Source organism: Cetorhinus maximus, unplaced genomic scaffold (genome assembly GCF_964194155.1).
Source record: "Cetorhinus maximus unplaced genomic scaffold, sCetMax3.hap1.1 HAP1_SCAFFOLD_138, whole genome shotgun sequence".
Taxonomy (NCBI): Eukaryota; Metazoa; Chordata; class Chondrichthyes; order Lamniformes; family Cetorhinidae; genus Cetorhinus; species Cetorhinus maximus.
Window position 1 is genome coordinate 527,750 of NW_027596135.1, and position 27,099 is coordinate 554,848.

The window sequence follows — 27,099 nt, forward strand, 5'->3', positions numbered from 1 at the left end:
TCCTCCTGTTCCTGTGCAACAGGCCCGAGAGAGAGGGCTGAATGGCCTCCTCCTATTCCTGTGCAACAGGCTCGAGGGGAGCTGAATGCCCTGCTTCTGTTCCTGAATAACAGGCTTAAGAGGGGCTGAATGGCCTTCTCCTGTTCCTGTGCAACAGGCTTGAGGGGAGATGAATGCCCTGCTTCTGTTCCTGAGTAACAGGCTTGAGAGGGGCTGAATGGCCTCCTCCTGTTCCTGTGCAATAGGCTCAAGAGGGGCTGAATAGCCTCTTCCTGTTCCTGTGTATCACGCTCGTGAGGGGCTGAATGTCCTCCTCCTGTTCCTTTTTAACTCCATCTGGACCACTTCACCACAGGCAGTTCCTGTACCTTACAGGAACAAGACAGGTTAACATGGCTAAACCCCACAATCACAACTCTGATCCGAGCTGATGCACCCTGCAGAGGTCAGGTAGACTGCCCAAAAAAACCCCTCAGATGTGCAGGATTAGATATGGGGAACTTGGCAACTATTCTTGGAATTGCACAGCATCGTATCATGCTGCCGGAGAGAATTACATAAGCGTCATTACATAAGAGGTGTGATTAATCTCAAATGAGCCTAGCCAGGAACTCTTTGCGCCCTGAGAAGGCTGTAAACACAAATCAAATCGACTGTCACTGAAACTAAGGTGATGACATTCCTCAAATAATTAACAGTGCTGAGATTCATCCAATACCGGCAGGCCTGTACTTTCAGTGCCAGAAGCAGTGATCCTGAACTCAAAGGCTGTTTTCTTAAGGACTCTTGAGAAGCCTTTGGATCTGGTGGAGGATTTGTCCGCGTGATACCTCTGTGATTTATGCACTTTGGCGTTCCCCAGTTGGAGTGGGTGCTCGAACACATGGCAATCAGTGCAGCAGCTCTCTACTTCTGGTGCTGTGTGAGTCTCATTTCAGCGCTGGGTAAGATTCAAACTCTTTTGCGTGTATTTGAAATTTGCTCTTCCCCTGTTTGCATTTCTGGCAGAGTGCTTCCCCTTGGGAGGGAGTTCCAGGATTTTGACTCAGTGACCGTGAAGGGACGGACGATATGTGTGGGGCTCGGAGGGGAACTTGCAGGCGGTGGAACTCCCTTGCATCTGCTGCCCTTGTCCTTCTAGTAGCAGAGGTCAAGGGTTTGGGCGGCGCCGTCAAAGGAGCCTTGGCAAGTTGCTGCAGTGCATCTTATAGATGGTACACACACTGCTGCTACTGTGCGTCAGTGAGTGGATGTTTAAGGTGGTGGAGGTGTGAGTTTACTAATAAGACAAGCTTTAAAAATGTTTTGCATAGGGGATCTCTGTAAGTACTGACACACCCCCGGAGACCCCCTGTAAATACTGACACACTCCCCGGGGACCCCCTGTAAATACTGACACACTCCCCGGGGACCCCCTGTAAATACTGACACACCCCCGGAGACCCCCTGTAAGTACTGACACACTCCCCGGGGACCCCCTGTAAATACTGATACCCTTCCCGGGGACCCCCCTGTAAATACTGACACACTCCCCCGGGGACCCCCCTGTAAATACTGACACAATCCCCAGAGACCACCCTATAAACACTGACACACTCCCCAGGGACCCCCCTGAAAATACTGACACACTCCCCTTGGACTCCACTGTAAATACTGACACACTCCCCTTGGACCCCACTGTAAATACTGACACACTCCCCTTGGACCCCACTGTAAATACTGACACACTCCCCGGGGACCCCCCCTGTAAATACTGACACACTCCCCGGGGAGCCCCCTGTAAATACTGACACACTCTCGGGTACCTCCCTGTAAATACTGACACACTCTCGGGTACCTCCCTGTAAATACTGACACACTCTTGGGTAACTCCCTGTAAATACTGACACACCCCCCGTGGATCCCCTGTAAATACTGACACACTCCCCCAGGGACCCCCTGTAAATACTGACACACTCCCCTTGGACTCCACTGTAAATACTGACACACTCCCCTTGGACCCCACTGTAAATACTGACACACTCCCCGGGGACCCCCCCTGTAAATACTGACACACTCCCCGGGGAGCCCCCTGTAAATACTGACACACTCTCGGGTACCTCCCTGTAAATACTGACACACTCTCGGGTACCTCCCTGTAAATACTGACACACTCTTGGGTAAATCCCTGTAAATACTGACACACCCACCGTGGATCCCCTGTAAATACTGACACACTCCCCCAGGGACCCCCTGTAAATACTGACACACTCCCCCGGGGACCCCCTGTAAATACTGACACACTCACCCAGGGACCCCCCCTGTAAATACTAACATACTCCCCGGGGAGCCCTTGTAAATACTGACACGCTCCCCGGGGACCCCCTGTAAATACTGACAGACTCCCCTGGGGACCCCTGTAAATACTGACACACTCCCCCGGGGACCCCTGTTTAACCAAGATCCTAACCGCTTGTTCAGGTTGATTTAAAAATTCCCGTAGTTCCCTTACGAGAACAGTTAAGTGTCATTTTCTTTGAGGCCAGATCACGATTTGACCCAACGAAGTCCGGTCAATCGGTCAGTGGCCTGGCTTCTGTATGGGGACTTTACCGAGTGCTTTGATTGCCCCTGCATTAGCCACTGCTCCTCAAATGAACACACTGAAAGTGAAGCCATATAATCATTATAGCACAGAAAGAGACCTCTCGGTCTATCTACTCCATGCCATCTCTCTGTAAAGCAATCCCATCAGTCCCATTCCACCCGTGCTCTCCCCTGAGCCCTTGCGAGTTTATTTCCCTCAAGAGAACTGTCCAATTTCCATTCGAAACCATTCATCTCCCCTTCCACCACTCTTGTGGGCAGCAAGTTTCAGGCTGTTACTGCTTGCTGCACGATAAAGCTCCTCCTCGCATCGCCTCTTCGCCCAGAACCTTCAATCTGTGTCCCTCCCCAATTCCTGTACCGTCAACTAATGGGAATGGCTTTTCCTTGTCTGTCTTATCCAAACCTATCCTAGCCTCGTACACCTCTATCAAATCTCTCCTTTGCTCCAAGGAGAACAACCCCAGCTTCTCCAACCTAATCCTGGAGCTACAGATCCCTCATCCCCCTCCGCACCCGCTCACGGACCTTCACATCCTTCCTCGAGTGTGGCAACCAGGATTGGATGCACTGCTCTAGTTGTTGTTAATTGTGTAAATTAAGCTTAAGTATATAGAAGCAGAGGGCGTTGGTTGAATGATTACTCGAGCTCGTACAAAGAGGCACTTTCTGCCAGTTGCGCTTGAGGCCTTCCATAGCCAGTGGACACCTCATCAGCCCCGGAAATGACATTTTAATTTAAATTGCTAACTTTTCATTAAAGTTTTGTCTTTTTGTGACAGTGCCCCGTTAACCTGTCTATTAGTTTACTTGTTAATTGGTTTAATTTTTAATGGTTACTTAAAAGAGTGCAAAGTGGCACTTGGCGATCTTGTGAAGCGGGTGGGTAGCTTCCCCGTGTCCGAGGCAGAAGATCGAGATTCAACAGCCACAGGGGCTGGAGCATGTCATCAGCCCCAGGAGTGTTAACCTAAATTTTTTGGGGGGGGTTTTCTGTTACAGTGCCCCTTTAAGGGGCTGCTAATTAGTTAATTTGTTTAATTAGTTGTTTATTGTGCTCAAAAGAGACACTGGGTAGTCGAGTCTGAAGCTGTACATTTATAATGTCTCACTTTGTGAAGAAATCTAAGACTGACTTCTGTTCTACTGGCTGTGGGAAGTTTAACAATTGCAAGCCAAGAGCAGTTTTGTAGTGTGGCAGGGTACTTTTTTTTGAGAGGTCAGATTAGGCAGCTTGTAAAATGCAGGTCATTTAATTTCTTTATTTTCACTCATTCACGGGATGTGGGCATCGCTGGCCAGGCCCAGCATTTGTCGCCCATCCCTAATTGCCCCTTGAGAAGGTGGTGGGGAGCCGCCTTCTTGAGCCGCTGCAGTCTGTGTGGTGTAGGTACACCCACCGTGCTATTAGGGAGGGGGGTTTCCAGGATTTTGACCCAACGACAATGAAGGAATGGCTGATATATTTCCAAGTCGGGATGGTGAGTGGCTGGGAGGGGAACTTGCAGGTGGTGGTGTTCCCATGCGTCCGCTGCCCTTGTCCTTCTAGGTTGTAGTGATCGCGGGTTTGGAAGGTGCTGTCAAAAGAGCCTTGGTGAGCTAATTTCATGTAGTTGGTGCCTGAAGAATGGTTTTGTGCCTGTTTGCCTTGCTGCACTCTGTCAGTTCCCTCATCAGACGCAACTTAAACTATCTTCTGTTGTCCCTTCCCCCCACCGCCAGGTGTGGTACAGGAAGTACTAGACTGCGACCGAGCCGCTGTGTCTCAGAAGGACGTAACTGGTTGCTTCTGCGCTGTGGCTTACAACAAGAACATACTGACCCGCTTTGACACGAAGGCAAGCCGGCTGACAGTGGAGAGCTTGACGGTGAAAAACGAGGTGGACAGCCTGAACGAGGATCCAAGAGCCCTGAAGATTATCCAGGATGGGATTCAGGACTTTGTCAATTATCTCAGCCTGCTTCTGGAGGCCGGAGCTGACACTCTCGATCGGGAAGGTAAGGTTATCGGCGGCCCTCACACATTGGGGGTCCTCGTTTTTGTTGATCCAATGCATTTTTCTCCCTGGTCCTTTTACATATTTCAGGGTGCTAGAGTCTTGCATTAAGCGATAGAGCTCGTGCATTTGCGAGGTGCAGTCGAAGGAGTCTCGGCAAGTTGCTGTAGTGCATGCTCTAGATATCAATATAAACATAAGATGATCAGAAACAGGAGCAGGAGGAGGCCATTCGGCAAAATGGTAAAAGAAGCAAGACAGACACGAGAAGGAACTAAGCAAGAGCTTAGTCTGGAATGTGCTGCCTGAGAGTGTGGGGGAGGCAGGGTGAATCAGAGCTTTCAAAAGGCAGTTGGGTCATTATCTGGAAAGGAAGAATGTGCAGGGTTACAGGGAGAGGATGGGGGAGTGGCACTGGGTGAATTGCTCATTTGGAGAGCCGGTGCAGATAGGATGGGCTGAAAGGCCTCCTTCTGCGCTGTTACAATGCTGCGATCCTGCGATAATCTCCTGGCTCACATTCTGCACAAGGAGTACCAGCTTCTGCCTTCAATCGAGGTCCTGAGGATGATAAGTGAGAAGTGGACTTTACACAGGAGGCATCTATCTTGTTGGGGAACAAGGAGCAGGAATCCTGCTTGATTAGAAAATCACTGGCCCCTGGAGTCTGTGATAATCTCTTCCCCATGACTTTAATCCCAATCTGCTGCTTGCTCCCCCGATCTTGTGCCCTCGTTCTAGATTCCCCAACAAGGGGGAAACATCCTCTCAGCATCTACCCTGTCAAGTCCCCCCGTCAGAATCTGATATGTTTCAATAAGATCACCTCTCATTCTTCTAAACTCCAATGGTTATAGGCCCAACCTGCTGAACCTTTCCCCATAAGACAAACCCCCTTCATCCCAGGAATCAGCTGAGTGAACCTTCTCTGAAGGGCCTCCAATGTGAGTCTATCCCTCCTTAATTAAGTAAGGTGACCAGAACTGTACACAGTACTCCAGGTGCAGCCTCACTAATGCCCTGTACAGTTGGACCAAGAGATGATACGCACTGCTGTCACTGTGTGTCAGTGGTGGAGGGAGTGAATGTTGGTGGATAGAGTGCTGATCAAGCGGGGCCGCTTTGCCTTGGACGGTGTCGAGCTTCTTGAGTGTTGTTGGAGCTGGACTCACCCAGGCAAGCGGGGAGTATTCCATCACACTCCTGACTTGTGTCTTGTAGATGGTGGACAGGCTTTGGGGAGACAAGAGGTGAGTTACTCACCGCAGGATTCCCAGCCTCTGACCTGCTCTTGTAGCCACAGTAGGGATATATGGATGTGAAGAGCTTGTCAATGCGATGAGGTCTTTGCACTTTCTTAGCGCTATTTAATTCTCTTAAAGGACATGCGGTTAAAAGCATTGCTGTGAAGTGTCCCTGATCCCTGGACTGCACCGTGTTAGCGGACCCCAAATTGGGCTGGTGTGAACTATTACTGGGACTCCCTTCAGCATTAATGGCCTGTGGGAGGCTGGGCATTCAATGACGGTTCCTGCTCTAGAATATTATTCACAAAAACACAAAAAATGGGAGCAGGAGTGAACCATTTGACCCATTAAGCCTGGCCCCCCATTCAATATGATCATGGCTGATCCTGGGCTTCAACTCCACTATCCCACCTGCTCCCCATATCCCTCAATTCCCTGAGAGACCAAACATCCGTCCATCCCAGCCTTAAATGTCTTCAACAATGGAGCATCCACAACCCTCTGGGGGAAAGAGTTCCAAAGATTCACAACCCTTTGAGTGAAGAAACTTCTCATCTCAGTCCGAAACGATCAGCCCCTTATCCTGAGACTGTGCCCCCGTGTTTTAGATTCCCCCGAGCAGCGGAAACGATCTCTCTGCGTCCACCCTGTCAAACCCCTTCAGAATCTTGTATGCCTCAATGAGATCGCTTCTCATTCTTCTAAACCCCAGAGAATATCGGCCCAATTTACTCAGCCTCTCACCATAGGACAACCCCCCTCATCCCAGGGTCCAATCTAGAGAACCTTCACTGTACCGCCTCCAATGCTACAAGGTTCAGGGGGTGATTTGATTGAAGTTTTCGCGATATTCAGGGGAACTAGTAGGGTCGCTAGAGAGAAACTGTTTGCCGCTGGTTGGGGGAGTCTGGGACGACGGGGCAGAGTCTAAAAAGTGAGAGGCAGACCTTTCAGGAGTAAAATGAGGAAAGACTCCTACACACAAAGAGCAGGTCCAGTGGTGCAGTGGGTAGCGTCCATACTGAACTGAAAGCTCCCGGTTCCTGTCCCAGCACAGGACTTGATGGCCAACAAAGGTACGCCGGTAATGAACGTACGAATTCAGGGCAGGTGTAGGCCACTCAGCCCCTCAAACCTGCTCTGCCATTCAATAAGATCATGGCTGATCCAATTGTAACCTCAACCCTACATTCCCACCAACCCCCCGATAACCTTTCACCCCCTTGCTTATCAAGAATCTATCCACCTCTGCCTTAAAAATATTCAAAGACTCTGCTTCCACCACCTATAGAGGAAGAGAGTTCCAAAGACTCACAACCCTCTGAGAGAATAAATTTCTCTTTATCTCTTTCTTAAATGGGTGACCCCTTATTTTTAAACAGTGACCCCCCTGCTTCTAGATTCTCCCACAAGAGGAAACATTCTCTCCACATCCAGCCTGTCAAGACCCCTCAGGATCTTAAGGGATTCAATCAAGTCACCTCTTAGTCTTCTAAACTCCAGCGGATACAAGCCTAGCCACCCTTTCCTCATAAGACAACCCGCCCATTCCTGGTATTAGTCTGGTAAACCTTCTCTGAACCGCTTCTGATGTATTTACATCCTTCCTTAAATAAGGTGACCAATACTGTACACAGTACCCCAAATGTGGTTTCACCAGTGCCCTGTACAACTGAAGCATAACCTCCCTCCTTTTGTATTCAATTCCCCTCGCAATAAACAATAACAAGGCCAGGCTAGTTGATTAATGACCTGTCAATCCTTCCACTATGCCTTTGGCAGGCATGAGGGTCTCCTGGTGAGGAGTGCTTGATGTGGAGTGGCAGTCCTCGAGCTATAGCCTCATGCAACCTGTTGCAGGAGAAACTGGCTATGGAAACCGACCGAAGCTTGTGCTTCGACTGCCTCACATGTCTCTAGACCTGGGAATTCCACATGTAAAGTATGATAGAGAGCTTGGGACTCTCTCATAAATGGCGATTTAATGCTGCACCGATTCTTAATTCTAAAAGAGAGATTTTTGCAAGCCAGAGGTGTTAAGGGATATAGGGCAAAGGCGTGTATGTGAAATTAGGTCACAGATCAGCTATGATCTCATTGAATGGCGCAACAGGCATGAGGACACAGAATGGCCTCCTTTTTGTTATTGTGTTAGAGGCTCAAGAGGGGTCTGAATAGGCCTCGTCCTGTTCCTGCGTAACAGGCTTCAGGAGGCTGAATGGCCTCCTCCTGTTCCTGTGTAATAGGCTTGAGGACGGGCTGAATGGGCCTCCTCCTGTTCTTGTGTTACAGGCTCGAGGAGGGGCTGAATGGGCCTCCTCATGTTCCTGTTCCTAACGAAGGTAAGTAGCAGAGAACAGTCACTGTCCTTGGAGGCAGTAGCCCGGTGAATATGGGAGACTGGCTTGGAGGAAATATTGGGAGCAGGTGTGGGAGTGCTGAATTGAAAGTAACCCTGTCCATTCTCAGTGTCCCCTTCAGTGACCATCTCCTTCCACGACCTGGAAGACTTTGACCATTCCAGCCAACTTCAGTGTACAGTCGCCGGCTTCTATCCAAGAGCCCTTAATGTGACCTGGCTGAAAAATGATGGGAACATTGACGCGCAAGTGGTACAGACTCAGATCCTTCCCAACAGTGAGAAGGCCTTCCAGACGGCTGCATTCATCAACATTGACCCCAAGACAGAGGACACGTACACGTGCTTTGTGCAGCATGTCACTTTTCCAGACGGACACCGCACCAACTGGGGTAGGTCCTGATCACCCTCGATATGTGAATTAAGCAATAGGCTCGATGTGTCCAGTAAAAGAGGGTGGGAGACAAACAATGCCTCACAAACTGACCAATCAACCCTGGGTGAAAGTGTAAACACAGCTTTACGCTCTATCTAACCCCGTGCTGTACCTGTCCTGGGAGTGTTTGACGGGGACGGTGTAGAGGGAGCTATACTCTGTATCTAACCCCGTGCCGTACCTGCCCTGGGAGTGTTTGATGGGGACGGTGTAGAGGGAGCTTTACTCTGTATCTAACCCCATGCTGTACCTGTCCTGGGAGTGTTTGATGGGGACGGTGTAGAGGGAGCTTTACTCTGTATCTAACCCCGTGCTGTACCTGTCCTGGGAGTGTTTGATGGAGACAGTGTGGAGGGAGCTTTACTCTGTATCTAACCCAGTGCTGTACCTGTCCTGGGAGTGTTTGATGGGGACAGTGTAGAGGGAGCTTTACTCTGTATCTAACCCCGTGCTGTACCTGCCCCAGGAGTGTTTGATGGGGACGGTGTAGAGGGAGCTTTACTCTGTATCTAACCCCGTGCTGTCCCTGTCCTGGGAGTGTTTGATGGGGACTGTGAAGAGAGAACTTTTCTCTGTATCTAACCCCGTGCTGTACCTGTCCTGGGAGTGTTTGATAGGGTCAGGATTGCGCAATGGTTTATCCTGGAAAAGCACTGACTGGACAATCGGAATGTTGTGCAGAAACAGTGTTTGGAAAGTGGAATTTCCTTGTGCTGAAGTGGATGACATTTTCTGTTTTATTTTCATTCTCTTTTCGATCTTTCTGCCCTTTGTGTCCTTGGTCTTTTTGGAAGTACCCCAACGTAAGAGCTCACTGTCTGCTGCGGCCATTGTTGGAATATTGTTCGGAATTGGTGGCATCCTGACTGCCGTAACTGGAGCCGTTTTTCGAATGAAATGTCAAGGTACGGGGCCTCATGGCTGCTGAAATCATTCCGCTCTTTTCCAAGGGCACTGGAACATTGATGTTCCCACCTGTGCTAAGTCCGAGGTCCAAGGACGTTCCCAGCACCTTCCCGCTTTCCCGCGAATTGCAAACTACCTGAGACTCGAGAATCTCCACAAAACCCTAAAAAAAGGATTTTCCTGGAATGGGCGTGTCAAATCCAGCCCGCCCCACTGATGCTTGTGCATCCCAGGACCTGCGGTCACCTCCGTGCCTGACAGGCACCTCATCACCTGGGAGAGGTGAGGAGCCAGGTTACAAACCCAGGCTAACTGGGGGGAGAAAATCCGGAAGGATCTTCTCTGACTGAAACTAATTCGGCCACAAAATGTTGGTATGTAGATGCAGCAAGTGGTTGGGAAGGCAAATGGAATTTTGGCCTTTATTACGAAGGGGATGGAGTATCAGAGTAGGGAAATCTTTATAGAGCTGTCCTGGGCCTTAGTTAGAATGCACCTGGAGCACTGAGAGCAGTTTTGATCTCCTTACTTATGAATAGATATCACTGCATGAGAAGCAGTTCAGTGAAGGTTCTCTCGGCTGGTTCCTAGGATAACCCTGACTGATCTGATTGTGGCCTCAACTCCAATTTCCTGTCTGTCCCCTCTCCATAACCCTCGACTCCCTTGTCGATCAAAAATCTGTCTAACTCGGCTTTGAACATATTCAGTGAGCCAGCCTCCACTCCTCTCTGGGGGAGAGACTAACGACCCTCTGAGAGAAGAAATTCCTCCTTATCTCCGTCTTCAATGGGAGACCCCTTATTCTGAAACTGTGCCCCCCCCCTCTAGTTCCAGATTCCCACACAAGGGGGAAACATCTTCTTAGCATCCACCTCGTCAAGCTTCTCACCTCAGAATTGTCAGTGTTTTCACTTCTCATTCTTCTAAGCTCCAATGGGTAGAGGCCCAACCTGCTCAACCTTTCCTTATAAGACAAACCCCTTCATCCCAGGAATCAGCCAAGTGAACTTTCTCTGAACGGCTTCCAATGCAGGTGTATCCCTCCTTATGTAAGGAGACCAATGCTGTACGCAGTATCCCAGGTGTAATCTCACCAATGCCCTGTTCAGTTGTAGCAAGATTTCCCTACTTTTATAATCCAACCCTCTTTCAATAAAGGCCATGTGCCCTCTCTTTGAACAGAGAGCCAGTGCTTACCAGCAGATTGTGGTGGCTAACATAAAAGTCAGTCTTTAACTCTGCTTTTCACAGCAGTTTCTGTCTCTCTTTCCCGGTCTCTATGTCTGTGCACAGAAAACCAGCTGTCCCTCCTTTGTGTCAAAATTGCCACTTGATTTTCCATAGGTTTCAGTGACGGATCACAAGGGCCTGTCTCCGGGCAGAGTTTAGGATGATCAACAGCCCCCTCTCCAGGAAACTCAATTTCACCTTGAATTAAAAGCGACAATTTAAAACATAGAGTCCTGAGTTCGTAATAAGGTGGATGGATTTTTGGAAATTGAGGGAATTAAGGGATTTGGAGACAGGTCAGGGTAGTAGAGTGGGGGTAGAAGATCGGTCATGATCTTGTTAAATGATGGAGCAGGCTTGAGGGGCCAAATGGCCTACCCCTGCCCCCATTTCTAACTTCCAACTGGCCGTTCCATTCACTCATCAAGATTTCAACCCTGATTTATTTCCCTTTCAGGCTACCAACCCCGAATCCCTGGACTAAAAGGTAAGTCTAAACACACAAACACACAAAAAAAGAAATGACCGCGGGCATCGACATGGCGAGAACCTCACTTATATTCACAAAAGCTCTTGGTCACTCCTGCTTTCCCACAGTGCTTTTCCGGAAAAATCAACAGCAGCAGAAGTCGAACCGGAGTCAGACCAGCATGCGTTCGAACACCTCAGCCTCCAGTGCAACTTCAGGTAATGGCCCCACTCCCGGTACCTGGGAACAAGATAGTCAAAAGCCTGGCTCATGTGCTGTGGCCTCTGGGCATTGTGCTCTGCGTGAGGGCAGCATCTATCAGGCATTCAGAAAGGGAACGGCATGTACATTTATAAAACAAGCTCCGTTACTTGTCTCCTTAGTCACCTTGTAGTACAGAACTTGAGTATTGCTGAAAAAAAGAGAGAGGCTATTGAAGCTTTTTATAATGCACTCATCATGACAGACGCAAGAATGCCAAATTTCAGAGGGAACAAGAATTTATACTGCATAAGAAGAGGGTGCTGAGTGGTTGGCAGATATCTCTGATAGGTTGAGGCGTTGCCAGGAAACTATTGTCCGCCACACCTTTGTTCAATTGAAAAAAAGCCGCAATGCCTGGACATGTTCTTTTTGCCCGCAGAGGACAGGACCCTGCGAACGAATATGTGTAGCTTTTAGCAAGTATAAGTGAGCCACATTGCGAGCCTGACTGGTAATCTTAGAATGGTTGTCAGTGTAATTCTTAGCACGCTCAGACTTGTTCAGTAAGTGCTCTCCAATCGTGGAATCACATCTAATGTTAGACATTAATGTTCTGAGTTTTACAAGCACAGGCTGGTTGAGTACGGTCAGTACTCTGCCTATTGCGAACGGCTGAAGGGATGTGCTATTTGATATGACCCGCCAGTCCTTGGCACATACAGCCTACATACCTGGCATCGCACGGGCACCCATTATTATTAGTCAGACCCTCAATATAGCTCACCTTTCCAGTGATGCTCAAGACTATAGACCAGATGTAGTGCAGGTTGGAGGCCTTAGGCACAGAAAGATGGACTCCATCATGTCCTATTCTGTTCTTGGCCCAAACATCTTCAGCTACTTCATTGAAGACCTTCCCTCCATCACAAGGTCAGATTGGGGATGTTCGCTGATGATTGTTTACCAACTCCCCAAATACTAAAAGAGTCCATGTCCAAATGCAGCAATGGCATTACCATCACTGAATCCCCCACTATCAACATCCTGGGGGGGTTACCGTTGACCAGAAACTGAACTGGACTAGCCATATAAATACTGTGGCTACAAGAGCAGGTCAGAGGCTGAGAATCCTGTGGCGAGTAACTCACCTCCTGACTCCCCAAAGCCTGTCCACCATCTACACGGCACAAGTCAGGGATGTGATGGAATGCTCCCCACTTGCCTGGATGAGTGCAGTCCCACAACACTGAAGAAGCTCGTAACGAACCAGGACAAAGCAGCTCCGCTTGATTGGCAACCCTGCCACAAACATTCACTCCCTCCACCACAGTAGCAGCAGTGTGTACCATCTCTAAGATGCGCTGCAGGAACTCGCCAAGGCTCCTTCGACAGCACATTCCAAACCCACAACTACTACCATCTAGAAGGACGAGGGCAGCAGACACATGGGAACACCAGCACCTGGAAGTTCCCCTCCAAGTCACTCACCATCCTGTCTTGGAAATATATCAGCCATTTCTTCACTGTCGCTGGGTCAAAATCCAGGAACTCCCTCCTGAACAGCACCGTCGGTGTACCTACACCGTACGGACTGCAAAGGTTCAAGAAGGTGGCTCACCACCACCTTCTCAAGGGGCAACTAGGGATGGGCAGTAAATGTTGCCTCTTCCGGGTCAGAAAGTTAAGGGTTTGCGATCGAAGGAGTGAGAAAGAGCTTTTGGATTAATCCACCCCAGGCCTCCGTGGAATCTCTCAAGTACTCTACACTTGCTGTCAATTGACACTGGCAGTTTTGCAGAACAGCTGAGCTTAGTCAAGGCATCCTCTCCTTGTAGGACTGCAGTGACCCCCATCTCTTGCAGTCCGCGAACATTCAGATTCAGCCTCTGTACTTGTCACAATCTCACTCTGAGTGGATTGCCCACACAGTATGGGGTAGGACCAGTGCCCAGCAGCTTGCCCAACATTAGCCAAGCTCTATTACACTGGTTAGCAGAGATCTTGCTGTAGATGGTGTAAGCAGTTTGAGAATGTACCAGCTCAAAACCCCGGTCCACACGCTGACTTCAGTTTTGTTCTGTCTTCCAGGAGATGGCTTGACAAAGGACACGGTATAAGGTGAGTGCACGGTATGTCGTTCGCAATTTGCCAGTTATTAAAGGAGAGGAGAGTCTGTCTCCCACCCCTACCACCCCTGTAATGGCCCCTCAGTGCCTTCGCTTGGGAATGACCATGAGGACCCAAGTGAAGCAGAAGACTACAAGCTGTGAACGTGTACAGAAAGCAGCGGGCAAAGCTGAAAGAAAGTCTTTATTGCGGGGGTGCTAAGTTATAAAGGGGCAAATGTGGTAGTTCAGGCCAATAAGGGCCTTGCTCAGACTCCCCAACTGAAGTAACTGTTCAGCTTGGGGCACCGCCCCCTCATGAAGGCTACCTTCTCCAGTTCTTTGTCCGACCCACTGCGCCCCGATCTTTGTTGTGGATAGGGACAGCTCGCAAATCCACCCCAGCCAGGACAGGCACTGTGCTGTTTGCACCAGTCAGATCCAGAGCAGCCGTCCAGCCCTCCGAAGGGCTGGGTTACCTGTGTGTTGTAGTCCAGAGCTATGGATAGTGGCAGTCGGAGGCGCTAATTTCCTTCCTCCACGTGAATGACCAGGAATCTCTCCCACTCTTAGTGGTGCGTGTGTTGGAAGGATTTACAAGTTGATACTCAACCTGTTTGGCAGGATTACGAACCGTCAGGTCCTGGAGTGGGACTTGAACCGGGGGCTTCCGGCTCAAAGGCAGGGATGTTACCCACAGACCTCCTTAAGGAAGGCGACACCAGCTGGGGAGGGGGTAGGCGCAGAGGAACTGTTCCCCTTGGCAGGGGAATCCAGAACACGTGGGAACTGTTTCCAAATTAGATGGCGGGTCAACTGAAATAGTTAAAACTTGGATCTGTAAAGTTTTGTTGAGTTAGTGTTATTTGGAATGTGGTCAATGATCTGATTGAATGTTGGAACAGCCTCGAGGGGCTGAATGGCCTCCCCTTTGGTTGCCGCATGGGGGCTATCCATAAGCTTCTCTGACCAGCATTTCATGTGGAATCTCTTCGCAGCACCTACCAAGCGCCCCTGACACCCCCCTCCCCCAACTCCATTCCAGCCCTCCACTGAAGTCTGCATTATCAGGGAATCACTGAATAGTAACAGTACAGAAGGAGGCCATTCGGCCCATTGTGTCTGTGGTGGCTCAATGCAAGAACAAATCACCCAATGCCCGTCCCCTGTCCATTCCCCAATTCCTTTTTGAAAGCCTCAATTGACCTTGCCTCCCCCACACTCTCAGGCAGCGCATTCCAGACCCTAACCACTCGCTGCGTGAAAAAGTTCCTTCTCGTGTCTGCCTTGCTTCTTTTACCAATCGCCTTAAATCAGTGTCCCTCTGGTTCTTGATCCTTCCGCCACTGGGAACAGTTTCTCCCCATCTACTCTGTCCCAGAGCCCTTGTGATTTTGAACACCTCGATCAAATCTCCTCTCAACCTCCTCTTCTCCAAGGAGAACAGTCCCAACTTCTCCAATCTGTCTACGGAACCAAAGTCCCTCATCCCTGGAACTATTCTCATGAATCTTTTCCGCACTCTCTCTCTCTCTCTAAAGCCTTCACATCGTTCATATAGTGCAGCATCCAGAACTGGACACAATACTCCAGCTGAGGCTGAACTAGTGTTTTATGCAAGTTTATCATAACCTCAGCTCTGAAGAAGGGTCATACGGACTTGAAACATTAACTTTGTTTTTCTCTCTCCACAGATGCTGTCAGACCTGCTGAATTTATCCAGCATTTTCTGCTTTTGTTTCAGATTTCCAGCATCTGCATTATTTTGCTTTTATCTTTTTACCATAACCTCATTGTTTTTGTGCTGTATGCCCCGATTAATGAAGCCTAGGACCCTGCATGCTTTATTAGCTATTCTCTCAACCTGTCCTGTCACCTTCAATAACTCATGCACATCTACACCCACAGAATCTTAACAGCACAGGAGGAGGCCATTTGGCCCATCGTGTCTGCGCCAGCGCTCCAAATGAGCATTATGACCTAGTACCATTGCCCTGCCTTTTCCCCATACCCTTGCACATTGTTTCTATTCAAATAACCATTTAATGCCCTCTTGAACGCCCCAATTGAGCCTGCCTCCACCACACTTCCAGGCAGTGCGTTCCAGACCCGAACCACTCGCTGTGTGAAAAAGTTTATTTCTCACGTCACACTTGCTTCCTTTGCAAATCACTTTAAATCTGTGCCCTCTCATTCTTAATCCTTTTACGAGTGGGAACAGCTTCTCCCGATCTACTCTGTCCAGCCTCCTCATGGTTTTGAACATCTCTATCAAATCTCCTCTCAGCCTTCTCCTCTCCAAGGAGAACAGTCCCAACCTCTCCAATCTATCCTCATTAGCTGAAGTTTCTCATCCTTGAAACCATTCTTGTAAATCTCGTCTGGACTCTCTCTAATGTGTTCACATCCTTCCTATGATGTGGCGTCCAGAACTGCACACAATACTCCAGCTGAGGTCTAACCGAGTGTCTTATATAAATTCAGCATAACCTCCTTGCTCTTATACTCTTATGCCCCTATTAATAAAGCCCAGGATACTGTATACTTTGGAAACAGCTCTCTCCATCTGTCTTGTCACCTTCAATGATTTATGCACATATACACCCCGGTCCCTCTGCTCCTGTACCCACTCTAGAATTGTAACCTTTATTTTATACTGTCACTCCGCCTCCTTCCTTCAGAAAATGTATCCCTTCACAGGAAAGAACGTCACAGGATGGATGTGTTGCACAAAGGGAGGGTCGAAAAACTGTGTACAGATGTCTCCCACTGACACATTCAAATATTAGCACTGAATATGATGCCCCCCCCCCCCACCCTTTACTGTAATGACAGATACTTGAATCAGCAGGTTCTGTGATTAATGCATGAATCAGAAGTTAGTACGCAAGTGCAGCAAGTGATTAGGAAGGCAAATGGAAGGTTAGTGTTTATTACGAGGGGGGATAGAGTATAAAAGTAGGGAAGTCTTGCTACAACTGTACAGAGCATTGGTGAGACCGCACCTGGAGTACTGTGTACAGTTGTGGTCTCCTTATTTAAGGAGGGGGATGTTCATTGGAAGCCGTTCAGAGAAGCTTCACTTGGTTGATTCCTGGGATCAAGGGGTTTGTCTTGTGGGGAAAGGTTCAGCAGGTTGGGCCTATAACCATTGGAGTTTAGAAGAACGAGGGGTGATCTTATTGAAACATATCAGATTCTGAGGCGGGGGGGGGCTTGACAGGGTAGATGCTGAGAGGATGTTTCCCCCTTGTGGGGGAATCTAGAACGAGGGCACAAGATCAGGGGAGCAAGCAGCAGATTGGGATTAAAGTCATGGGGAAGAGATTATCTCAGACTCCAGGGGCCAGTGATTTTCTAATCAAGCAGGATTCCTGCTCCTTGTTCCCCAACAAGAGAGGTGCCTCCTGTGTAAAGTCCACTTCTCACTTATCATCCTCAGGACCTCGATTGAAGGCAGAAGCTAGTACTCCTTGTGCAGAATGTGAGCCAGGAGATTATCGCAGGATCGCAGCATTGTAACAGTGCAGAAGGAGGCCTTTCAGCCCATCCTATCTGCACCAGCTTTCCAAATGAGCAATTCACCCAGTGCCACTCCCCCGTCCTCTCCCTGTAACTCTGCACATTCTTCCTTTCCAGATAATGACCCAACTGCCTTTTGAAAGCTCTGATTCACCCTGCCTCCCCCACACTCTCAAGCAGTGCATTCCAGACCCTAACCACTCGCTGCGTGAAAAAGTTCCTTCTCGTGTCTGCCTTGCTTCTTTTACCAATCGCCTTAAATCCGTGTCCCTCTGGTTCTCGATCCTTCCGCCAATGGGAACAGTTTCTCCCTTTCTGCTCTGTCCCAGACCCCTCGTGATTTTGAGCACCTCGATCAAATCTCCTCTCAACCTCCTTTACTCCAAGGAGAACAGTCCCAGCTTCTCTAATATTTGGTTTGAAAAGAGCATTCAGTGTCGAAGATTGAAGGAGGAATGAGCACCCATGATTGGAAATGCAGATGAGTTAGCTTAACTTTTATTTTCCTGGACTGTCGGCCTAGTTGGTGGGGAGCTTTCATCCTCCGGCCCGCCCCAGCCTGTCCAAAATTTTACAGTGGGACGGACGAAGCCTAGAAGCCAAGGCCGGCTCTTGCCCCAGTTGGGGTTCTTAAGGGGGCAATTAATGATGAATTGACTGCTGCACTTTGCCAACTCTGTCACATCAACAAATGATGCCAAACGTGGCATCGGAGATCGTTGGGAAAGCTGTACATTAAAGCAAATAATTTCAGTCAGGTTTATATCTATATTAACAAAAGCCTACTCTTCTGTGTGTGAGGATCCATATTTTCCATTAAAATTTATTTGGTTCCTATGTTTTTGTATATTTCGTTTCCATTTATAATTCTCGTTCATGTATTTTAACAATCCAGAAAGTGACAAGTGATGGTGGCAGATCTCCTGGTCGGAGTAACTACAAGCAGGAGCCACGTGAGAATGATATCGATTAAATAAGGGTGGAACAGTAGCCATGAGTTTTTTTCCTCAGAGGTTAACAGAGCCTTGAGCAGTAAGAGTTAAATAAATGGACTAAACCAGAGGTGGATTGTATTGCAGAGTCAGCTCCTCTGAGTCAGTCTCTGAAGTGATCGATTGGACTGAATTCCAACTCTTGGTTCCACAGGACACGCTCTTTCGGAAGGCGAATGGAGGCAGATTCAGCCGACGTCTCTTAGTCTCCAGATATCGGGGGGCCGGGGGGGTGGGGGGCAGAGTTGGGAGTTCCGAGTTTGATGGTCCGTTTCAAGTGGTTATGGGGCTGGGAGTCCGTTCACTTTCCACATAGAGGTGTTCAGCCTCCCCCTGTGTCCACACTCCTGGGAAGAAAAGTGCAAGAGGGGATGACACATATCTACAGGTAACAAGAGTTCAGTATTGTCTGTAATGCTCCAATTCCTGTTACATTCTCCATTGCTGCCGAGCAGCTGTATAAGGCTACATGAATGTTGCTAGCACGTTAATTTTAGAAGATAATTATAATGCTGCTGTAATTTCACAATCAGTCAATTGGCAGCACAGAACTTGAATATGGCTGGAAAAGGGGACGTGTTGCCAACACGGTTTTTGTCAGGACAAAGTGCAGCACTTACTGAACAATCCTGAGTGCGCCAAGTGACACTAACAACCAATTTAAGATAATCAGTCAAGCACATAACGTGTCTCATTTATGCTTGATCGAAGTGACATACATTCATACACAGGGCCCCAACCTCTGCAAGCAAAAGAAACATGTTCAAGCCTTGTGTCTTTTCTGAATTACTCGGAAGTTCGGGGAGCCAATAGTTCCCTGTTGTTTTCTCCGTGGTAATGCCTCGGCCAATCAGAGTCGACCTGCCAACCAATCGGCACCTTTCTCCCTAGTATAAATTGTTGTGATCTCCTGAGACTTGGCATTCTTATGTTTGTCCTGATGAGTCCAAGATGAAAAGCTTTGGCAGCATGTCTCTCTTTCACTATATTCTCTCTCGGTGTTTATCTACAATCTGTCTCTCTCTGCAGTCGCTGCCTCTTGCAGGGGCACAGAGTCCACAGGCCCCCTGCGCTCACCCGAGGAGTTGTGTGTTGTGTGGGAGGCCAGACTGTGAGCATTGGCCAGGTCCGATCACATCCTCGCCTTGTGTCTGCCTGCATACTTTCCGTCAGGAGTTACCGGACTGGGATCGGGAAGGAAGTTGGGGAAAGGGTCCTTGGGAAGATTGAAGAACCTCAAGAGTTGAAGCAGGTTGGGCAGAGCTCATGCTAATGTGGAGGATGAGTCTCACACACCTCAGCAACAGTGCAGTTCCCATCCAGAACTTAGCTGCGAGGTTATAGACACAGTGCACCATTGAGGAGACAGTGGAACTGTGGTATTGTCACTGGACTTGCAGTTAAGAGGACCAGGCTAATGCTTTGGGGGCACAGGTTCAAATCCTAACACAGCAGTTGGTGGGATTTAAATTCAATTAATAAATCTGGAATATAAAAAGAGATAACCTGAGCGTTGATTTCTTTGTTGTAAAAACTGCTGTCCTTTAGGCATCGATTGTCATAAAAACCCCATCTGGTTCACTGATGTCTTTTCAGGAAGGAAATCTGTCGTCCTTACCCGGTCTGGCCTATACATGACTCCAGACCCACAGCAGTGGGGGTTCACTCTTAACATCCCCTCTGAAATGGCCCTAGCAAGCCACTCAGTTCAAGGGGCAATTGGGGATGGGCAACAAATACTGGGCTAGCCAGCAATGCCCACATCCCCATGAAAGGACAAAAGAAAATTAAGTGCTTGCGCGCTACAGTGTAGAGTCTGAGTGTCACTCTGTTACCTAAATCCATGTTAGAGGAATAGGCATCGGTACGCGTGTTGACTTGACTCTGGTTCGGTCCAGGTTGTGAGCCACAGGCATGGAGCCCTGGGAAAGAAATAATCAACACAAGCTTTGAATCCTTGGCTAACGCTCTCTTCCCCACCGCCAGCCCCTATCCTCTCGGAAATCAGTGAGACCCATCCCCCAGTGAAACACATTCTGCAATCCAGGAACACCTAATGGGGGAAAGATGGAAGTGACGGCTGAACTCATGTGCTGGCTGGTTGTTCCTGTTTGCACCTACTGTTTTTGGCTGTGTGTACACAGGGGCTTATAAACACAAATCTGTCATGCCACCCTCTCATGGAGGCACATCTTTTTTCTTTATCCTTCCTTGGGATGTGGGAGTGGCTGGCAATTGTTGCCCGTCTGTAATTGCCCACTGAACTGAGTGTCTTGCTAAGGGCCATTTCAGAGGGACAGTTAAGAGTCAACCGCATTGCTGTGGGTCTGGAGTCACGTGTCGGCCAGACCGGGTAAGGACGGCAGATTTCCTTCCCTAAAGGACATTAGTGAACCAGATGGAGTTTTTACGACAATTGATGGTAGTTTCACGGTCACCATCACTGAGACTGGCTTCCAATTCCAGATTTTATTAACTGAATTTAAATTCCACCAGCAGCTGGGGTGGGGTTTGAACCCGTGTCCCCAGAGCATTAGCCTGGGCTTCTGGGGGTACTAGTCCAGTGACATTACCACAGCACTACCATCTCTTATTGTTGCCAAATTAGTGGAGTTTCTGAGTTGGTTAGAACATGCATCAATATTCCTACCTCTCCATCTGCTGATCCCTCCAGCCAGGACTATGATTCCAAGTATCATGAATACTATCCCGGTCGCGTATCCGTAAGTCTGCCAGCTTTTCATCTTAGGAGCTGGGGAACGAAGAAGAATTAGGGTCGGAAGATATCACAGTGCCGGACTGGCATGAACAACTTTGTTTCCTTCCCCAGGCCCTTGGGCACCCTGAGATTATGGGCCACAACACAGACAGGAGGGCAGGCGGGCAGGCATGGCTGCTGTCAGGCGGGTATCTACATCCCTGGCATCTTGCTTCTACAAAGTGCCGGAAACCAATCAAGTGATGTTTCTGTTGCACCTGTCCCTGCACATTGCTGCCCCAGGGATGCAGCTAAGCTTGCCAATGAGAGGAACAACTTCATTTAAATAAAATGTCATTCTGTCTCACAAGAGGCTCTTGTGCATATGCAAGCCAAAGCCCCAGCACTCTCTGGTGCTATGCACTGTTAATAGACACCACTCATTAATCAGTGGCTTTGGATATACATGACTGCAGTGTATTGAAAATTGCAATGTGCATTTTGTCTGCTCAAGGCTACCATACAAACATGTACCGCTAGAGGGAATCTAGAATGAAATGAAAAGAAATGAATTCATGTTTTAACAGTACATGCAGTTTTGCTTTTGAATGCTTCCTCTGTTTCTTCCCCAGAGCTTCACAGAGACTTTGCTGCATTTTTATTGCAGACCTGTGTTAACAAGTCAGATCAATATGGATGCTAGCTCATGAAACAGATTCTGCCAAGTCTTCTCACCTCTCTCCCTGAAGTCAACAGGGCTTACGCTCCATGGGAGCTGGCTGCCCTCTGGCCCCCTCCTCCTCCTCATGCGAACATCAGCAAGGTTTTCAACAGCAGAGGGCCCATTGCCAAGTTCAATGTTGTGTCACTGAATGTTGATCAGAGCACAGGAACAGGCCATTCTGCCTCTTGAGCCTGTTCCATCTGGCGTTCAGTTAGCTCACGGCTGACCTGTACACCTACCCTTGCCCAAGCAAAAACCCGTTAATTGCAGAATTGAAATAGGCAGGAATCGCCACCCTCCTTTTGTAGTCCCAAGGCACTGAAACCGATTGAAGAGCCTCTTGTGAGACAGAATGACATTTTATTTAAATGAAGTTTGAGCGCCCCGTGAATCAAAGCCTACACCTTTGCTCACACCCTGAAAGCTCGTACATTAACAATCACCCTTTAGTTCCAAAATAATCCTCCAGCTGGCATTAAACATTGTAGATACCATAAGTAAATCATTCTGTTCAGGCTAAAACTAATGGATAGATTTATTTACAAATAAGAAGACTATACTGAGCAAGAAATCAATACAAGCTTCTAAAGAGGCTAATTTCCTGGCCCATTTGCATCAGTATGGCACCAGGTGATGTACATTTGTGCCTTAAAATTTTGCAAGGGAGGACTTACCCCAAATTGCTGTTAGTTTGTTGGGGCTGCTACTGTGCTCCACTTGGCAGGTGTAGGTGTCGCCGCTCCGGGGAGCAATGCTGATCTGGAACAAAACCTGGAATGTCCCGTCCGTGTTTGGTAAAATCCTGCTACTCAACACCTCCTGCTCGAAAGCATCACCATTGTGCAGCCAGGTTGCATTTATGCCTCTTGGATAAAATCCATTCACACGGCAGATCAGAAGTAAGGGGTCTTTTCCGCTGTGCAAGCGGTGGGCGGTTATGTTGACAGAAGGCTTGGCTGCAGAAGCAGGAAGGCCAATGGGTTTAAAACTCCTCAGTAAATGCGGTAGAGCAGAAAAGACTTCAAATAAAATTACCCAGATTTCCTGAATCCAGATTGGTGAAAATTCCAGTGGCCTCAGCAAATTTATAGCACAGAGTCAATGGGCTGAATGGCCTCCCTTGATGCTGCAAAATTCTATAATTGTAGTGCACTGCCCGAGAGCATGGAGGGAGATGTCAGACTTTTAATCAGTAAGGGAATCAAGGGTTATGGAGAAAAGGCAGGGAAGTGGAGGTGAGGTTTATCAGATCAGCCATGATCTCCTTGAATGGCGGAGCAGACTGGATGGGCCGAATGGCCTACTTGTGCTCCAACATCTTTTGGTCTTATGGTAGCCTCCTGCAGCCCCTAGAACCCTCCCTATCTCTGTGACCTTCTCCAGCCCACACAACCCTCCTTATCTCAGTAAACTCTTCTAGCCCCGACAACCCTCCCTTTCTCTGAAACCTCCTCCATCCCTACAACCCTCTCTACCTCTGGAACGTCCTCCAGCCCCTTCAACTCTCCATATCTCTGTAACCTCCTCCAGCCCGTACAACCCTCCCTATCTCTGTGACCTCCTCCAGCCCCTAGAACCCTCCTTATCTCTGTGACCTCCTCCAGCCTCTACAACCCTCTCTACCTCTGGAACCTTCTCCAGCCCCTTCAACCCTCCCTATCTCTGTAACCTCCTCCAGCTCCTTCAACCCTCCCTATCTCTGTAACCTCCTCCAGCCCTAAGAATCCTCCCTATCTCTGTAACCTCCTATAACCTTTCGAGATCTCTGCATCCCTCCAGCCCTGTTCTTTCGAGCATCCCCCGATTCTCATCGCTCCACCGTTGACGGCCGTGCCTTCAGCTGCCTGGGGCCCTAAATTCGCTCCCTCTCCTCCTTTAAGAAGCTCCTTAAAAATCAACCTCTGTGAACAAGCTTTTGGTCACCTGTCCCTTATATCTCCTGGCGTGTCTCAGGGTCAAAGGTTGCTCCATAATCCTGGCACGTCGTGCCTCAGGGATGCTTTTCTTGTGTTAAAGATATTATTTACAAACAGTTAAAATGTTGTAGTTTCGACAGGAAGGACCTCAAAAAAGGTGGACTGCAAAAGGCACTCTCTGCAGGGACACGCAGAGAGGTTCAGAAAGTTGCTCGATTAGCTCAAGCTGTGAACAACATTACTGACCCCACCCCCTCGCGGAGTTATTTTAAAAATCCCAGAGGGAAACTTTAAACAACTGTCATAACCTATAATTTTAAGTGTCATGTTTGAGATGCGACTCTAAATTCAGGAATCAGACCATCAGTTCTTCAGGTTTTACATTAAACTAATTGAAACATTTCATTAATTTATACAGGTTTAGAATATATATATATTATGGTGACAAATTACTACTATCATAACTTTTAACAAATTCCCAAACTAATCTCCATTAGGGCACATTGCCTCCGCTTGCACACCTGAAAACTACTGAAGTTATACCTACCGCCACTGATTGAATTCAAATTCTCATTGTCCCACCAGTCTCTTTGAACTTTACCTTTTAACAATGAAATCCCATTCATTGTACCAATTTTATTAGCAATAAAAACATATTGCTTGATATCTGCTAGAAAGGCATCAAGGTTTCACCCCACTTCTATTCAAAAAATGCAAATACACTCTACCCCTCTGTTTACACCTCAAACTAGTACATATCCAAGCACCCAGACTAGCTGACTTTAATCCAGTTAAGACACACCAGCAGACTAAACTTCTATTTTAAAGGAAAAATATTTTCCAAAATATTATATACATTGATAGCTTCATGACAGAGTTCAGTCAGCTGGGACCTCCTGATGTGTATACATGCTTGATGCGGTAACGCACCGCACCCCACAGCCCAGGATGATGCCATTCTGCCCACCTTGCCCGTGCTAGCTCTTTGAAAGTTCTAACCAATTAATCTCACTTCCTGCTCCCAATCTCACCCCACCCGCTTTTTTCCGCACTTACCGATCAGTTGGCGAGCGGCCCGTAAAACCACGTCTGACACCAGGTTTGCGAAGGAGCCATAGCGAATGTACCTTCTGACCACCTTCTGGTCGCTGTTAAGTTGCTCAGTGAAAGACTTTGCCAGCGGCTTGGTGGCCACGAACTGATTGGTGGTGTAGTTGAACTGGATGAGTTCTGTTCCGTCATAAGCGAACCTCAGGCTAACTGCTGGGTGATGAGATTTTTCGATGGAGAACTGTGCCTGCAACATGTGTGCCCCTGGAAGGGGGAGAAAGCAGACACTTAATGCATTAACGTAAGACTGACAACCGCCCATTCTGAAGCGAACCGGAACACATTGACCCTTCCCTATGTAAATACCTCCTCACTCCACCACCCTCCCTCCGCACACCACCACCGCCCCACACCCCTCTCCAACCAATTTCCTTCCCTTCTCTATGTTCAATAATCCATCCCTCACTCACCTTATCCTTCTCTCCCTCCGTGTCACCCCCTCATCCACAGCAACACAGGAAATGGCTGACTAGTGCTCATGAGTTCTCAGAACCACAGAATGGCCACAGCGCAGGAGGAGGCCATTCTGCCCGTCATGTCTGTACCGGCTCTCCGAACGAGCAATGCATCCAGCCACACTCCCCCAGTCTTCTCCCCATAACCCTGAGCGTTCTTCCTCTTCAGATAATGACCCAACTCCCTCTTAAAAGCCTCGATTGATCCTGCCTCCCCCACACTCTCAGGCAGTGCATTCCAAATCCCAACCACTCGCTGTGTGAAAAAGTTTCTCCTCATGTCGCCGTCACTTCTTTTGCCAATCGCCTTAAATCTGTGTCCCTCTGGTTCTCGACCCTTCTGCCAATGGGAACAATTTCTCCCTATCTACTCTGTCCCAGAGACCCTCGTGATTTTGAACATCTCGATCAAATCTCCTCTTAACCTTCTCTTCTCCAAGGAGAACACTCCCAACTTCTCCAATCTATCCGAGGAACTGAAGTCCCTCAACCCTGGAACCATTCTTGTGAATCTTTTCCGCACTCTCTCTCTCTCTCTAAAGCCTTCACATCATTCATAAACTGCGGTGCCCAGAACTGGACACAATACTCCAGTTGAAGCTGAACCAGTGTTTTATTCAGGTTTCATGGCTACTTCCATTGGCCTCAGTGCCTCCAGATTAAGGAGGTCGAACCATAGAACTACATAGCACAGAAGGAGGCCATTCAGCCCATCGTGCCTGTGCTGGCTCTTTGACAGATCCATCCAATTAATCCCAACCCCACCCCACTCTCTCCCCGCCATAGTCCTGCAAATCTTTCCCCTTCGAGTATTTATCCAATTCCCCATTTTGAGCGTTCCTATTGAATCTACTTCCACCGCCCTTTCAGGCAACTCGCTATGCCAAAAAAATTCTTCTCACCTTCCCCTCTGGTTCTTTTACCGATTCTCTTCAATCTGTGTCCCCCTCTGATTATCAACCCTCCTGCCACTGGAAACAGTTTCTCTTTATTTATTCGATTGAAACCCCCTCATGATTTTGAATGTTTCAATTAAATCTGGCCCCTTAACCTTCTCCTCAACACCCCCACTCGACCACTCCTCACTCACCCCTCCCACCCCGACCTCTCCTCAGCCCCCCACCCCATCCCCTCCTCACAAGCTCCCACCCCTCCTCACCACCCCACCCCCAACACCGACCCCTCTGCTCCGCCCCTACACTCATTCCCTTCCTCACAGACCATCACCCCTGCCCCTCCACCGCCCCAGCCTGACCCCTCTGCAGCTCCCCCCCACCCCCTCCTCAATGCACCCCCACTCCTCCCCTCCACACTATCTTCTCCTCACTCCCCTTTCCGCGTCCTCTCCTCACGGCCCCTCAACCTGTCCCCTACTCACCCAGTCCCCTCCTCACCCTCCACCCTGTCCCCTACTCACACCCCATGCTTTCCCATCCTCTCTGCCCCCACCCCCTGCTCACTGGCCCCATGCCCTGTCCCTTCCTCACTGCCCCAACACCCCACCCCACCCCACCCCCTCCTCACTGCCCTCATGCCCCGCCCCCTCCTCACAGCTCCCACCCCCACCCTGTCCCATCCTGGCTTCCCACTCTCCCCTCCCGCAGACACACCCCTCTCCGTCCCCACCCCCCAGGACTCCTCCATTCTTCCTGGGCTCCCCCTTCACTGCCCTCTTTCTCCACCCCTCCAATTCAGCCTCTTCCCTACCCTTTAACCTCCCTGCCACCTCTAGCCCCTCCATCTTACTCTCCCCTCCTACCACCTTCACCCCTCCCTGGTCCTTCACTCTCCCGCCTCCCCTTCCGTCCCCTCTTCTAACATTTCTCTGCTCTGTCCACCATCCTCAACCCCCACCCCCCCATCCTTCTCCTCACCCCCTTTACTCCTCTCTTTGTCCCGTCCTGCCCTCTCTTTACCCCTCCCCTTAACCTCCTCTCTCCTTACCCAAGGTCTGGAAGAGTCCAGACACTAGGAGGACGAAGACTCCAATCATCCCGATGAGGGGAGGGGAGGGGGGCAAAGGCGGGGGGCAGGAGTGGTGTTTAGATCCAGATCCGAGGGTTCTCACTGCCTCTCCCGCAGGAGCTCCAGCAAGTTCCAGGGGCTGCAAGGCTTCCGAGAATGCACCTGGGGCATTCTC

At 49.0% G+C, this 27,099-nt stretch overlaps 2 protein-coding genes across 3 annotated transcripts; one reads left to right on the forward strand and one right to left on the reverse strand.

Annotated features, from left to right (window-relative positions):
• The first annotated feature begins 883 nt into the window (after window positions 1–883).
• LOC144672882 (SLA class II histocompatibility antigen, DQ haplotype C beta chain-like) lies at window positions 884–17,901 on the forward strand. The gene is made up of 8 exons (XM_078534884.1): window positions 884–944; window positions 4,309–4,584; window positions 8,300–8,581; window positions 9,420–9,530; window positions 11,222–11,251; window positions 11,362–11,451; window positions 13,526–13,555; window positions 15,237–17,901. Exons 1-7 carry the CDS (start codon window positions 884–886, stop codon window positions 13,552–13,554), a joined length of 879 nt encoding a protein of 292 aa, XP_078391010.1. The 3' UTR covers window position 13,555; window positions 15,237–17,901.
• Window positions 17,874–27,040, reverse strand: LOC144672880 (HLA class II histocompatibility antigen, DR beta 4 chain-like). 2 transcript variants are annotated; one of them, XM_078534879.1, is made up of 6 exons: window positions 26,904–27,040; window positions 24,451–24,708; window positions 22,153–22,434; window positions 20,707–20,808; window positions 19,892–19,978; window positions 17,874–18,403 (listed from the first exon to the last, which is right to left on the reverse strand). In XM_078534879.1, the coding sequence occupies exons 1-6, from the start codon at window positions 26,950–26,952 to the stop codon at window positions 18,330–18,332; spliced, it is 852 nt and encodes a 283-aa protein (XP_078391005.1). In that variant the 5' UTR covers window positions 26,953–27,040; the 3' UTR covers window positions 17,874–18,329. The 2 variants fall into 2 exon arrangements, with proteins under 2 accessions (XP_078391005.1, XP_078391006.1); XM_078534880.1 differs by lacking the exon at window positions 19,892–19,978.
• Between the last annotated feature and the right edge of the window lie 59 nt (window positions 27,041–27,099).